Below are 16,090 nucleotides of genomic sequence, written 5' to 3' on the forward strand. Positions count from 1 at the left end.
AGGGCAGATCGCTTTGAAAAGTAATAGCTCACCATACAATTTGAGGTGTAGGCCTAAGTATTGTCTGTATTATCATTTATAAACAGTGCGGGGTTAAATATATGCCCATGTTTAATGCTTAAGGGTTCGTTTAAACCTCTAATAATAAATAAATACGACTAGGCTAATCACCAGTATGGAAAACTTCTACATGGCTCTACAGTGCGAGCATTTCGCTCGCATTTGCGCCTGAAAATAACTGCGTGCGAGTGTGAAAAAAATATTTAGGCGCACTGGTGCGAGTGACCCGATCGATTCTCATGAATAGAACTATAATACAATCGGAACAAAAAGTACACCTCCTAAATTTCATCTAAACTGAACAAGAGTTATGTTTCGCACGGCAATGGGCTGCTTTTCATGCTTTCATTCAAAGAAGCTGCTTCAGTCAGCAGAGCAAGTACAAAAGACATGCGCGATGGACTACATTTCAAATAGGATATTGTTTACAAGGTGAAACGAGACCGTCTCATAATGCTGTTTCAGCCTAGAAATACATTTGGATTATCATAAGCAAGATCGGAAATTAACGGGGGCTTGAGGGCAAAAATGCCACCAAAAATTAATCAAAACAGTTTACTTTAGCTTTTAAAGTAGCTGCAATTCGGAGGCGGCAATTGCTTGAATGGTGGGTGGGTTCATTATTATTCTTAATAAAAAAACAACAACAACAACAAAACAGTACAATGACAAACTCGCTTAAATATGTGTTTACATTTCGCTTTGCAACCAAATCTTCATCCATCGTCATTCAGAGAGGCGAATTGGGCGAAGTGAGGTGAAATCTGACTCCTTCTGCGACTCTCGTTCAGCTCTCACTGAATTGAGCAGACGCGTTCAGTTTTTAACTGTATCTGCTTTCTAACTAAACTAAATTATTTTTATTACTATAAAAAAATCAAAACGACGGCGGGGGCGGTGCCGCGGTCACGGGGCAAGTGATATAACCGGTGCTGCGGCTGAACACCGGTAACACCGTCGAGCGCAGCAAGCCTAATATGTAGCCTAAGTTAAGTAACGTTAATATCACACGAGTATACTCCTGTTTCTCCGAGTATTGTCATGATTGCAAATGTGATACTTACTGATCTTATTGAAGGCCAATAAACACGTTGAGATTAAGTGATTTAACATTAGACACAATAATGTCAGTTTTTGCTCTATTTCGTGAAAATAGTTTCAAACAAAGCCACACCAGAACTGTTGCGTATCTCCAAGCAACGGTGAATGAATGAATCTGCGTTTTGAACGACTGAATGAATGACTCGCACATTAAGATTTACCGCCACCTACTGGCGGTAAATGTAATACATTTATTTCCATATTTACGCTTTACATAGACTGTTTTTTCTTAAAATATTAAACTTTTAAAGTTTAATTTTTTACATATTTCTAAATTCAAAATTATATTTAAAAACATTCGTACAACATTATTTACCAATGAGCTGCATTAAGCAGTCTATGTAAATGTATCTAAAAACGACTTCAGATGGAGCTTCTGTGCCACCTCTGCAGTACAAAGATTCTTGATGATTTATTTTGATAGGTAACAGCCTGATTGGGTCTTATTGATCTAACTGAATTTATTGTTTAACATTTAAAAACAAATTTTCTATTTAATTTAAGAAATCGACGAAATATGATGCATACATTTAATAAGATTAGGAAAAAAATTGCTCTTATAATGGTAAAAATGCCTGTGGAAATTAATTTAAAGAGGCAAATATCGCCCTGTAATGGGAAAGTTAGTGTGTTATTCATCAGAAAGTGCTCCTAAATTTTTGGCTGTGCTCCTATTTTTTTTTATTTATTCATTTATTTTTATTAGGAGCACAAGTGCTCCTAAAGAAAAATGTTACCGTAGAGCCCTGTTCTAGCTGCAAAGCATTGGCTGTCTGCAGTATCTTCTTACTGCCCTCTAGGGCCTGAAATCAGTACTGCACATGATCTGTCACGTACCACACCGGCCCACACACGCTTCTCATTGATCGCTTGTCACACACAAATATGATTGACGGTTTATATCATCACAAATTTCTTACAGATATAATTTGAGAACGCTGACATGCTTACATGGTAAAATAATTATAATAAACCACTGCCAAAACTAAGATAGAAACCCTTAACATCCTAAAACTGCCAGCTTTATGTTTTTGTTTCACAAGTTCATCTGACTGCTTGTTTTTAGTTTTACTGCCTATGCTGTTCCTCATTTGTCTGTTATTGTTTCTCAGTAATGAACATGAACTCTTCCTGTTGTCTTCGACTCTCACTTTATTGATTACAATAAATCCACTCAGAAGATTGATGATCTTTCACACAGCACATGGATCTCATTTACCCCAAAACTGGAAGGAAAACAAAAGCATGGAAATTACTTGTTTAAGAGTCTGGAACTGTTTTCCTTTATTTAAATCAGATAGAGGCAGCTATTTTGGAAAGCAGAGAGGCATTTCTAAGTGGCTATCATGGTTTAGCATTAGGCGTGAAGGGGATTTGAGTGCCTGTGGTGATTGTAGTTGATGGAAACCAAAAAGACAATAATGAATGACAATCCTTTTGTTATTTTTGTTCTTAGCATCAGAAACTATTCTTTTCCAACCAATCTATATGAATGCTTCTGCACATATTTTTAGTTGTCTACTGCATTTCCCAAAGCTGTTTGTTTGAATTTAAGGCCTTTACCTCAGTCTGTTTTTGGTCTCCATCTCTGTGCCAGTAATGTCTTTTCAGGACACAGGATATTAGCGGATTCTTGGGCAGAGATGGGAAGGCCCTCGCTTCTGGCTCTGGAGGTTCACATGATCCCCTGAATATTTCTTCAGTTTTTCCATAGAATTTGGGGAAAGAAAAATAACTGATGCCAATGAAACGGAACCATTGACTTTCCAAAACTGCTTGAAACAACTAGATGTGCACATTTGTCTTGAGGAGAACTGCCATTATGACAAAAAAAAAAATCACAAAGCATCAGGAGGTCAAATTGCGAGATGTAAACTAATGCCCGGTTTACACTAGTGCGTTTTAGTTTTAAAAAACGGGCTGCAGAGCCCGTTTTAGTTTGAAAACGCCGTAGTTGCGTTTCAGTGTAAGCGTACCAAAACGGAGACTTTTGAAAACGATGGCATGGCTGCCCACGTTCGCTCTGTGTATCCTTGACGACCGTGTAAACAATAACATGGAGACTGAACTGCAATCTTTAATGGCTTTGTTGTCATTTTTAGCAGCCATTGTGCAGTTAAAATCAGCATATTTTTAATACTGCAGCTGCCTACGTGCGCAAGAGGCAACTGTTTACACTTGTACGCGAATGCCCAGTGTGCTTGAACAGTCATGTGACATGCGTTTTCGGCCGTGTAGTGTAGACGGAGATCGTTTCTGAAACGCTGTGGAAATGCCAGTATAGACGAGGAAAATTTTCATTTTAAAACGCCGTTTTAAAACCAAAACGCACTAGTGTAAATGGGGCCTAAAGCAATAAGCACCATGAAGCTGTGGTTTACAGTGAATTTATAACAGCTTAAAACAGCTTAAAACCCACTTGGCTGTTATAAATTCACTGTAAACCACGGCTTCACGGGGCTTATTGCTTTTATAAAACAGTTACCACACAATACAAATACTAAAGCCAAAACAATATGTATCAATGCAAATTTCATGAAGTAAAATCATTAAAAGCCTTCCTTCCGGTGGAAAAAATAGTCCCTGACCGTGAACAGCAACAGAAGTTACATTTATTACACCTCTAGATGGCGGCAAAGATTGTCTTTATGAGTGTGACACTCAGTCACAAACAGGGCCGGCGCAAACTCAACTGCCGCTCTAGGCAAAACACCGTCGTGCCGCCCCCACTTCACACTCACAATTAAACTCGATCTTTCAGATGCATGTGAAAGACTGGAGGTTTTGTTTATTTATTTATTAATAAACTTGCACTAATATAAATGCATGTACAAGCATGTTTTCGGATTTCTTTTCTTTTCTGTTTTTTTTTTGTTTTTGTTTTTTTGTTTGTTTGTTTGTTTGTTTGTTTGTTTGTTTCATTCTGCAATGTAAAAAAAATACATATAAGGCTATAAGGAGAAGCGCTTCACCTTTAAAAACACATGGCTATTTCAATTTCCTTGTAATAGTTTCGGTTCACGTATCGTCTCAAAACCTACACAGCCCAGCATAAACACTCCTGATTAATTTTGTTCTGTTTTTAATACAATTCACCAAAAAAAAATTTACACTATTAACCAAGCCTAACTAAAAAATAAAAAAAAAAACTATTAGGCCACAATTTTGAAAAATCACATTACAAACATAAAACAACATAAATATTAGATTAGATAAATAAAACAGCATTTAATAAATATTTTTAACATTTATTAGTGAATTTAATATTTTCATTTTTACGAGCTGGGCTAGCCTACTGTACATAACTTTTTAAACTTGTAACTATTTTTAATTATTATTTTGCATTTTAAGCACTAAGTAAGTTGCAAGTGTATTATTATTTATTTATTCATATCTGAGTGTACCTTCACTTGATAAGACGTGTGTGGAAATTGCTGCCTTGTGACTGGGGACTTTTAAACTGTCCAAAACAATCCCGCACCCTGTTATAAAACACATAACCGTATTACTATAATTTAACATGAACAGCTAGTATGTTACTACCTTGAAAGTCGAAACAGATAACGATGTTTCTTTTGATAATTGATGATAATGGCGCTCTGCTCTGGTCCACGCGCGACCAAGTGTAGCAGTAACAGTGTAGCTGCACAGCCCCCCCAGAAAATAGGCCTACTGTTTAAGGAAGCATGGCAGAAGGCGCGCAAAGAGTGCTCCCTCTGTAATCACTAAAATAATAGCCTCCTCCATTAATTGTATATAGAGGGACAAGTTATCCCTTACTTCTGGTTGAAATGCGTGTGTCTCACGGTGAATACGTGAGACTTGAGAGCCCTGCGTCAGCTGTATGTTTTCGGGAATTTTACAACGGCTACGAACGCGGCTCAACCAATCAGAATCAAGGGCCGGAACTATCTAGGGGACTCAGAATTGCGAGATATAAACTCAGAATTCTGTGGGAAAAAATCAATAATATACACACACGATGCGGTGTAATACTTCCAAAAAATTATAATCATAACCTTTATCTCCATACCAAAATCCCAGATGGCCAGACAGTGATTCATCTTTTATAAATCGTTAAAATATTAATGTCTGTGAGCACGGAGACTGTTGTGTAGAATGTAAGTATTTAAAACGTTTAACTTTAAAATGTTAAATGTTTAATATGAATAAATAGCGCTCATAAACGGCCGTGGAGATGCCATTCTCAAGTGAAACGAGTCAAGGCTTGGACCCAGAAATGGCGTTCTTTACGTCACAACTTAACAAGCGGATTGCACAATGTAAACTAAGAATTCCAAAAAAAGAAGTCAGAATTGTGAGATGTGAACTCAGAATTTTGAGTTAATAACTTGCAATTGTGAGAAAAAAAGTCTGAATTGTAAGATATAAACTTGAAAACTTAAACTATAAACTCTGTGGCAGACATAAGCTTCCATAGTGTTCTGATTTTGCAGAATGTTTGGTTGTTTAAGGCTAGAGGAAACGAGCATGTCCCAGGGTGCTCTCAGTTTGAAATGATTTAGACCTTACTGCAGGCTAATTGCTTTAACAGTTGACTGTTGGGTGGAAGTCAATGCAAATGGAGCCCTAAACCACATGTTGTTACATTTGGTTTATTACACTTACTGTTTTTGAAAAGAAAGACTGGTGTATAACTCTGCATTAGTATTTTTACAGTAAAATTACAGTACAATACATTTATGTAAAACTTCATTAAAAGTTTCCCGGTCCTCTGAACAGAGGTCTGAAACAACATAGTGTTACAATAGGAATCTTTTAATATAGCACCAAAACTATAACCTAACATTAAATGCATAGCTGTTACCATAATTACTCTGAGTTAAAGGCACCAGAGAAAATCATGACAGGACAGAAGAGAGAATGGGGGTTAAAAAGCACTTTTATCCACGGCCGTTCTGTTAAATACAGGTGTTCTCCACTAAAGAGGAGAAATTAGAGGGTTAAGAGATGTCTGCTGTATATCAATAAGTAGCCTGATGGTGTTTGTTGTATTTTCATCAAAAGAAGTCCCATGAGTGCAACCTGTATTCACATGTACTATAGAATAGGATCTCTGCGTTTATGTCCTAAGACAGGAGATCATATAAAGGTATATTAAAGCCAGCTGTGTGCTCAACTGGCTCACCCAGACACACACTCACACACACACACTAGCACACACACTCTCAAAGGAAAGGCTAGTAAAAGAGGGATGCCACATATGGAAACATACATAGACTCAGAGGCTGATACACATTCTGCTTTGAGTAGAAAAGGATGGTTTGTGAAGAACTGAGTTGGCACAAAAGCCAAGCACACAGCAGCAAGTACTCGAACAGCACTGCCGTTTCAAAGACTGTCAGTCTATACATTTTAGTGGTGGGTATTTTTTTGGTGACTTTTTTCTGCAGGGCACATTGTTATGCCAATAAGTGGCAACAAGTGATTGTCTTTATTATTAAATCACTGAATCATTTATTCAACCAATTTGTCCAAAAGAACTGATTCACTCAGGAACAAAACCTGTGGCTGCTCCCGAAATTGCCTATTCTCTGAGTAGGTACTTTTTTGAATAAGTAATTACTTTGTGACTGTTAAAAAAGTTTATTTGTTCTATATCGCATGAATGTGTGTAGTATGAATGAAATTACATATATGTTGTCATTGTCATGCGGTTTGTCAGCGTCACTTCTCACATACTGTTTTTCGCCTACTAACTAGGGAAGTATGTATATATTCGGATATAACCAGTGATTTGCTTTATGAATGAGTCATTGAATCATTCTTTCAACAGATTCGTCAATAATAATCACTGATTTATTCAGAAATGGCAATGTTACTTGGAGACAACAATTCACAATTCTGTGGATTCGTTTGGAACTATTTCTGTTGACTGAGCAAAAATAGACTAATTAACTGGTACTATTGTGTCTAATATGTAAGGTACTCAATATTAAATTCTTTATTGAACTGTTGTATAAATTTTATACTTTTTTAAAATTACAATAACGATTAACTAATTGTGAAAGCGACGATTACAACATTCCAGTCAAAATGTTATATATAATATTAACATGTTCAAAAAGAAGGTTTAGGGCCAGATTTACTAACAGCTTGCGCCAGCGCAAACCCTCCTTTGGCATTAAAAAACTACCGTCGGGATTTACTAAAGACACGCAGTGCAAAATTAGCACTGAAAAGGCGCGGACTGAGTTGTTTTTGTGGCTGACCTTATTGCATATGCATTTGTAGGAGTTTCCCTTTCAGATGCAAAATTTATGGGAGGAGAGTATTTAAATGAATCACACAACGTTATTTACTAATGTTTGCGCTAGTCAATTTACTGGTTTTTGCGCCATTATTTAACGTCCAAAAAAAACCATGTCTTGACCCATTTTGCGACATGGCTGCAATTGTTGCTGCTAGGAGGAGACACCGCAGCGAACAGAGAGCGCATGGTAGAAGAGAGAAAATATTTTCCACTCGTATTAATTTCTCTGGAACGCCAGAGGAAGACGTTATATGTGTAATAAGTTGCGCCTGTGTCAACCTGCACCTGATAAGCTTATTTGTGACCCAACTCTAATTTGCGCTGCTCTTGTTAGATTGCGTTGGCATTATGTAAATGATTTGACTGCATCTGTGTTCTTTATTTTGCGCGTCAGCAGTAGATCACGCGCAGAACTTGCCACTATTGGCGCATTTGTGGAATTGTGCTCTCACGCTAATTTGCCCCGTTTAGTAAATCTGGCCCATAGAAATCTATTGGTCAAAATGCATAACTGTACTTATAATATAAAAAGAAATGATCATAAAATATATATATTTGTCATATAATTGTTCAGTTCTCATTCAGATTTCACAGTTCTTCATGTTTTGTTATTCAGCTTGTCACTCTGAAGTAGGTTGTTGGAGAAACAAAAGAGACATTCAGCTCCAGCTACTCTCTGACTCTCTGTACTTCATTTTAGAGCTTCTAGCAGCTCCCAAACTGCTCCAATCACTCCTCCACTCATTTCATTGTGTGTTTTTCATTAAATTTAGAGGCCTGTGCCATTGGGAATTTATTGAAGCTTCTTCCCCGCCGCTTCCATGTTATGTTATGATTATCCAGATGTAGAAAAAGCTCTGGGGGGGGGATGTTTTTACTTTTTTACAGTCATTGCCTGAGTGTCTTCTTGCCATGTCTCAAATTTAATGTCTATAAGTAAAAAAAACATTGTTTTTCTTGAGGGTCTTGGAATCGGAAGTTTAGTAATAATCCCTGTCATAGTCCTGTAATTGGTCATAGCCCGTCATTTCATTCATGTTTTGTTCCAAATAGACAGACATCTCATCTGAGAAAAAAAGAGACAAAAAAAAACATATTATACTTAATGGTAATGGAACAGGAAGTATTAATGTAGGCCATTACAGCTCGAGTATATCTTTTACCTGGTGGCAGGACTCCTAACATTGCTGTGGCTGAGACTTGCCCAAGCTCATTTCGAGCGATACACCTGTATGTTCCAGAATCCGTCTGACTGGCCTCTTCGATCTGCAGCCAACTGGAAAGTTCATACTTTTGAGGGCCACCTCGTGACTACAGGAAAAATGGAGAAATGGAAAGGCTCAGGTGGATCCCGGAATACTGAATTTTTCCTTTATCTGCTAAGGAAGGAGATCCATTTATAACTTTTGTAATTCTTGACAAGTTCATTAAGGCATATAATCAGGAACGCCCAAAATGTCCTAAATCTTGAAGCCATAAACACCTGCAGTTAGACATCAATATTCCAATAAAACTGCTGGCTTTATTCACATTTTCTGCACTTATTTTGTGGAAAAAAGTGCGTAATTGAGCATATTGGACTTTAACGTGGTATCATTAGCCAAAGTATTTAATAAACAGACACATGGTATGAGATGAGTAGACTTTTATGAATGACATGTGGAAATCTGTGAAAGTTCTGTGGCTGCAGATGTGTAGCCCTACACATAAGTCAAGGCTATAGCTATATTACTTCACAGAGTTTCTGTTTAAAAGCGCTCTTACATTTGGAAATATTTTACCTGAACAGATATGTGGGGATCATCGCCCGGTAAAATGACCTCTTTTCCATCTTTCCTCCATTCCACTAGTGCCATGGGAAATGCATACACCTCGCAGAGAAATGCTATACTGCTGCCCGTTACATTTACCAGATTATGTGGCGGCACTTTGATGGCGGGGACTTACCAGAAATAGACAGAGAAACAGAAAGAGGGAAAGAGGTCATATCAGGGATCACATTAAGAAAACCACTTCCTATGTCAGCCTGACTTGAAGAGCAGTTTAAAGGTCATAAACCCCCTCTTTAAAGTTACTGGGAAAATTATAGGGGCCAGGTCCAAAATTCCCAAGTGCTAGCAGCTCAGAGAGAAAAACACTCTCGAGAAAACACTTCAGTTCCATGTGTGTAAGAAAATAAGCAAGAGCTAAAAGATTATAAATAAAAAAATTATAAATAAATTTTGGTTAGAAAAAACACTACTGAAAAATATCAATTCCGTGTAGAAAGAAGTTAAAAAAAATTAAATGAAATATTGGTGGTAAAAATAAATAAATAAATAAATAAATAATACATCTACTTTATTGGAACAAAAATAAATAAATAAATATTTCTTAGAAAATAAACAAACAAATAAATAAATGGGGTTGGAAAAACTCTTGAAACATCTGTACCCCATGAAAGAAAGAAAGAAAGAATCGTTTATTAAAGAAAGAAATATTGGTTGAAAATAAAAATAAAAACTATTCCATGCATTAAATAAAGAATGTAAACAAACAGACAAACAAACAAACAAACAAATACTTAAATAAATAAATGGTTGGAAAAGGCTGTGTTTATTGTTTGTATTGTTCATACCTGTCCTGCACGGCCCGTCGCTCACATTGAGTCCAGGCTTTGAATAAGCCGCATCTTTGTATTTGCAGAGATTCATGTAGGTCTGTCCGTCTGAGCCACACAGAGGTTTCTGAGACAAACACACACACTGAGCTTCTGGCTCCTCTCCGTCTACTCCATCGGAGCTGTCCAGTTTGCACTCCATGTCCTCTCCACACAATCCATAATAGACATTTCTCTGGCCGAGATCACAGGTCTGTCCCTCCAGGTTGGCGCATTGAAAGCAGCAGCCGCAGCTGTCCGGCACCAGCCCTGCTCTACAGCCTTGCGCGAGCGGGCACAGCTCCGGCACACACTCCTCACACTCCTGCGTCCTGTTCCCCTCATCAAACTCATCCGTCCCTTTGTAATAGTCGAAAGTGGCCAAGTCCTCGTCCATGTAGTCATCTTTGTAATTGGGGAAACCTTCTCCAGGTCTGACGCTCAGAACCAAAACAGCAAACATAACTATGTGCATGTACATCGTGAGAGTTTATGTCTCGTGCCCCAGCTATGCATGCAATAAATGCAACTTTTCCCCCAAAGCTGCGGCTTCATCCCCGACTGTCGTTCTCTACCTCTGTCTCACAGCCTCTAAAACCATCTGTGGCTGAAAGAAAATAAACACAGCTATCCTCCCCCACAACCGCGATCTTACAGATTCGTCCTATTGGATGCCAGAGATGCAGGGGGGGGAAATCATGGTGAATTTTTGTGGTCTATTAGAAGTTTACGAAAACATACATTGAGTTTAAAGGAGTGTATTTACAGCGGGCGAAAGTTAACGACCACTAGGTGGCGGTATATATCTAAACTTTAACTTCAAAGTGAATTCTAATATGAATTCTAATTACATAGCATACATTCATACCAAAACGTGAATTTTTAAACTAGTGAACTTGAACCAATTCAAATAAAATAAATATATGTATTTTTTATTTTAAATAAAATAAATTGACATTATTTTATAGCCTATTGCATGACATGGTTCCAAAACATACAGTGCTCAGCGTAAATGAGTACACCCCCTTTGAAAAGTAACATTTTAAACAATATCTCAATGAACACAAAAACAATTTTCAAAATGTTGACAAGACTAAGTTTTATATAACATCTGTTTAACTTAACATGAAAGTAAGGTAAATAATATAACTTGGAGAACAAAATTTTCAGTTTTACTCAAATTAGGGTGATGCAAAAATGAGTACACCCCACTGAAAGTCTCTAGAGCAAAACTAAATTTTAAACTACAAATGTCTAATTTAACAAGAATTCAACCACAGGTGAGTTTAATTATTCATTACACAAGTGTCCAGCAGACAGTTGACTATAAAAGGGTGTTAAAACCCCTTCCCATTTCATGCTGTCAGCAATGGCACCAGACCTGAGAAAGAAAATAATTTCTTTACACCAGAAATGTGAAGGCTACAAGAAGATCAGCAAAGCTTTACTAATCAGTCAGAATACTTTAGCAAAAGTGGTACAAAAATGTAAAAAAGATGGAACTGCAACCATCTCACAGAGACGTCCAGGTCGTCCACGGAAGTTAACACCTCGACAGGAGCATCTTCTGATGAGAAGGGTTGAAGAAAATCGGCATGCAAGTTCACTACAGTTGTCTAAAGAAGTAGAAAGCCAAACTGGGGTGACTATTTCCCGTGACACAATACGGTATACACTGTAGAGGAATGGCATGCATGGGTGCCGTCCACGAAAGAAGCCTTTCCTAAAGCCCAGGCACAAAAAAGCCCGCCTAGAGTTTGCCAGGGCCCATGCTGACAAAGATGAAGACTACTGGGACTCTATACTCTGGAGTGATGAGACCAAGATAAAAGTTTTTGGAACTGACGGCTTCAAAACTGTATGGCGTCGCAAAGGTAAGGAATACAAAGAAAAATACAGTGTCCTTATGTGGGGCTGCATGAGTGCTGCTGGTGTCAGGGAGCTGCATTTCATTGATGGCATCATGAATTCACAGATGTACTGCTCTATACTGAAAGAGAAGATGCTACCATCACTCTGTGCCCTTGGTCGTTGTGCACTTTTCCAACATGACAATGATCCTAAACACACATCTAAGGCCACTGTTGGATTTCTGAAGAAGAACAGGGTGCAAGTGATTCAATGGCTCCTGACCTGAACCCAGTCGAACATCTATGGGGAATTCTGAAGAGACAAGTTGAGCATCGCTCTCCATCCAGCATCCAGTCTCTAAAAGAGGTCATTCTTGAAGAATGGAAAAAAGATATGTTGCAAAATGTCGCCAACTTGTTCATCCCATGCCGAGAAGACTTGGTGCTGTCATTAAAAATCATGGAGGCCGTACAAACTACTAGATGTAGTAGTTTTTGTTGTGGGGTGTAGCTCCAACCCTAATCATACAATAGATGTACTGTAAAACTAAATCATATAGAGCAGTTGTTTTTGTGTAGGCTCCCTCTATTTTTAACTAATAAATTTGCATGAACTTCCAGTCGTTCATGATTTACTAGATTTTCAAACAATCAACTTGATTCTACCCGATAAGGATGAGGATCCAAATTCAGCTTTATTAGGGTAATCCAGAATCGTAGTCCAAAATACAAGGAAAGGGTCAAAACCACAGGGCAACAATCCAAACAATAACAGGGCAGAAAACACAGGCAAACAGGGAAATCCAGGAAAACAGGCAGAAAGTCAGACCCATTACACAGGAAACCAGAGAGAGAGTGCTCAGAAATGCACACTTACAAGACTTCACAATGAATGACAGAAAACACATGGTTTATATAGGCAGGGTTAACAAGAATAATGAGACACTGGTGGATGTAATCAGATATAATGAGTCCAGGCAATGGTTTGTGGGAAATGTAATCCATGGTGAGATAACCCAGATGGAAGGAGTGCCCTTGATTTCCACCAGAGGGCACAGCTGGTGGATGTAACACATACCTGCTCTCCTCCAGTATCATTACAGAATGGACAGATAGTATGTGATGAATTCAGTGGGAGTTTTCCTTGAACCCAAGGCTTTCCTGTGCACCATATTTCAGGATGGCAGTAGGACTGAAGAATATGTGGATGAGTTCTTAGAGTATTGGTACCTGGCGGCGTGGGATGATCGTGTTCTTATTCACTGTTTCTGAAGTGGAATGAATGGATGATGACATCTGCCAACTGTTGCCAACAGAAAACGTCTTTGTAACGCTAGCAGAAATTTTGGATCTTGTGGCTCATCATATACAGTTAGTGAGGTGAAGGCTATTTTGATGCACTCAGCTACTGTCCTCCCAGTCCGACTCCATCATGACTTCCACGATCATCTACTCGGAACCCACCCCCACCACAGACCCAGAACCTGTGCCCACTGCAGACCCAGAGCCAGTGCTGATGACTGCCATGGACCCTGCGCAAGAGTTTATGCCTGCCAATATGTCCGTCCCAGAGCCGATGCTATCTGAGCCATCTGACTAGGTGTGTGAGCCGCGTTGTACTTCCGTACCAGTGGGAAGATTGGTGGAGCTAGATGAGGAAGTCAACAATCATCACCATCCGTCAGTATCTACAAGCTCAAGTGTTTTCCGGTCAGATATTCTGGATGTCTAGATTTCCTTCTGTCCCCAAGTCCTTCCACCTCCGCTGATCCTGGTTAGTCTCAATTCTCCTCTGTCAAGGAGATCCAAGTCTCCATTGTTGATGCTCCCACTTGTTCTCCCTCTTCCACCTTCACTACCTGCCCCATCTTTGCCAAAGAGAAAGTCCCTGAGTCAGCATTTTGTCCAAGGAGCCTGTCTCGTGAACCAGTATCTAAGAAATCCAGTTCTTCAGCCCTGTTCCTGCTGGCTCCAGTCAGCCCTATGGCTCCTCCTATGAGTGTGTTGCTGTGCAATATGAATCTGCATTGAGACTCCATAGTTCCGCCTAGGACATCCGTGCCTGCCACTCCTCCTAGGCCTGTTGAGCAGTTGGCCCCACTGTGGCTCCTCCTTCCCTCCCTTGGCTTCACCTGGGACTGTCATCCCGTCGGCTCCACTGGGCTTCCTTGTCCCTTCGGCTCCACCTTGATCAGTCTTCGCTCTGCCTGCGGCACGGTCTTCCAGTCCTTTACATGCGCCTCATCCCTCCATCCCTTTGGCTGCGTGTGGCTTCTCCTTCTTTCTGGTTTCACCATGATGGTTGCCTCAGTCCTCTGCTACCACAGCTCCAGCTCGGATGCTCATTGCTCCAGCCACGCCCTGCACTCCAGGACCAGCGTCATTGCCCGGTCCCTGCAGTCCCATGGCTCCACCGGGATCTCCACTGACAGCTCCATCTCGGTCAATCGTTTCCTTGGATCCAGCGGCCAAGCGTTCTCCATGGCTCCTCTCTCCCTTATCTCCCCTGTGAGCCTACATCCTGGTCAGCTTGCTGGGGGTTATTCCCTGGATGCTCCCTCTCTCAATTCCCCTGTGGATTATAGAAAATGTTTTGGAGCATCTGGAATCCACTCCTAGAGGTGGGGGTAAAGTTCACTTTTACTCTTGACTTGTCCACATCATTTTCACCCCTGCTTGCACTACCCAGAGCAATAACGAGCTGCACCTGAAACTCATTAAAGGAGCGTTTGGTACTCTTTATAAACTCTGCATGTGAGACTAAAGCCCGGGATACACTGCACGATTTTAGCAATCCTATAAGATCATTACTTTATCACACTGTGCGACATGAATCTATTAAACTTGGGTACGACATGCACGTAGAATGTATGAGGATGACACCTATTGACTCGTAGGCTACGGTGTAAGTTTCTATAGAAGAATAAAACGTCATCAACATGTGCTAGTGGAAAATAAGACACCATGTTGAATCACACTTTGACAGCTGTAGTTTTTATGTGTGCTGTAAAAAAAAGGAAGCGGCGAAAGACGAAGGGAAAAGAGCTAAGGTAAGCAGTTTTAAGTTTTAGCGCCGTCGCGTTGATTTCATGTCGCATTTTTATTGGCTGGTCAGTAGACGTAGGTCGTAGCAGCAAACACAATGTGTGTTGATCATGCTGAATTTCTGACACTGTCAGAAAATGATCGTAGGCTATCTTTGGTCGCAAACAGCTGTCTTTGAACCTCACTCACTGATATAGGACCACCGATTAAGAGCCACGATCACAGAAATTGCCACGATTGTTTCACGATGGCAATCTTTCGTCTTTCGTGGGACAGCCAAAAATTGTGCAGTGTATCCCAGGATTTAGGGTGCGTCTCAATCAGCTCCCTAGTTCAGTAGTCAGGGCACTGATCAGGGAGTCGACCATTTTAAGGGCTGTCTCAATTGCAAAAACCTTCCAGGGCACTGAAACGTTCGCTCCCTAAAAAGTCCCACAATGCACCGTGAAAACCAGGGAGCATCGATGCTCAATATGTTCCCTTAACGGAAGTTCTGAAGCGTGAAATTTAAATCATGTGAGCCAACTCGATACACATAACGACACGTAATAGATGTTTCTAATAATACAAACCATTATTTTATTATATTTCAGCATAAACATATATTGCTAGACTGGTAATGAACAATCTAGCTAACATGCATTTATAATTTATTTACGGTTGAAATGTTGCACGTATATTTAACAAGCAAAGTATTTATCATCATGTACTTTAAATAACATTAGAAGTAATGTCAGAAAGATATCAGCTCTGCTGTTATTCATAAATACCAGTAGTTATGTTGTACAATGAGGACGTTGTCACGTCGCCCAAAATAGAGTCATAAGTCTCACAATGTGTAGTGAGCCAGCATCCTTTACTGTCCTTACCAGTGCCTAAACTTGTGTACACGATATACTGATTCACGAGCTCAGGAGCTAGGGAGCAGATTGTGACGCACCCTTAGGCTGAGTCCGAAATCGCCCCCATACCCTCATTCACTGTTTTGTACATTTGTCTACTAATATAGTGTGTGAATGAAAACGAGTGAGCGAATTCAGACACTGAGTGTGCCGGAAGGGCTACCTCTTTTGCATAGTTAGTGCTTACTGTTTAGAAATTATTTGAAACTTAGTAAACTGG

The 16,090-nt window shown here is 39.6% G+C and overlaps 1 protein-coding gene across 1 annotated transcript; it reads right to left on the minus strand.

The window, feature by feature from the left end:
- Positions 1 to 6,046: 6,046 nt before the first annotated feature.
- Positions 6,047 to 10,819, minus strand: kazald3 (Kazal-type serine peptidase inhibitor domain 3). Its single transcript, XM_051904587.1, has 4 exons — positions 10,053 to 10,819; positions 9,217 to 9,377; positions 8,599 to 8,746; positions 6,047 to 8,501 (listed from the first exon to the last, which is right to left on the minus strand). Exons 1-4 carry the CDS (start codon positions 10,552 to 10,554, stop codon positions 8,416 to 8,418), a joined length of 897 nt encoding a protein of 298 aa, XP_051760547.1. The 5' UTR covers positions 10,555 to 10,819; the 3' UTR covers positions 6,047 to 8,415.
- Positions 10,820 to 16,090: the final 5,271 nt, after the last annotated feature.

Source organism: Ctenopharyngodon idella, chromosome 8 (genome assembly GCF_019924925.1).
Source record: "Ctenopharyngodon idella isolate HZGC_01 chromosome 8, HZGC01, whole genome shotgun sequence".
NCBI lineage: Eukaryota > Metazoa > Chordata > Actinopteri > Cypriniformes > Xenocyprididae > Ctenopharyngodon > Ctenopharyngodon idella.

Bases quoted from the DNA above. Each gene is read 5' to 3' on its own strand.
- kazald3 (XM_051904587.1), bottom strand. From the start codon at position 10,554: ATGTACATGCACATAGTTATGTTTGCTGTTTTGGTTCTGAGCGTCAGA. The intron at 8,747-9,216 runs GTAAAATATTTC...TTTTTCCTGTAG, and splicing joins ATCCCCACATATCTGTTCAG to TCACGAGGTGGCCCTCAAAA. The intron at 8,502-8,598 runs GTAAAAGATATA...TTTTTTTCTCAG, and splicing joins GTTAGGAGTCCTGCCACCAG to ATGAGATGTCTGTCTATTTG.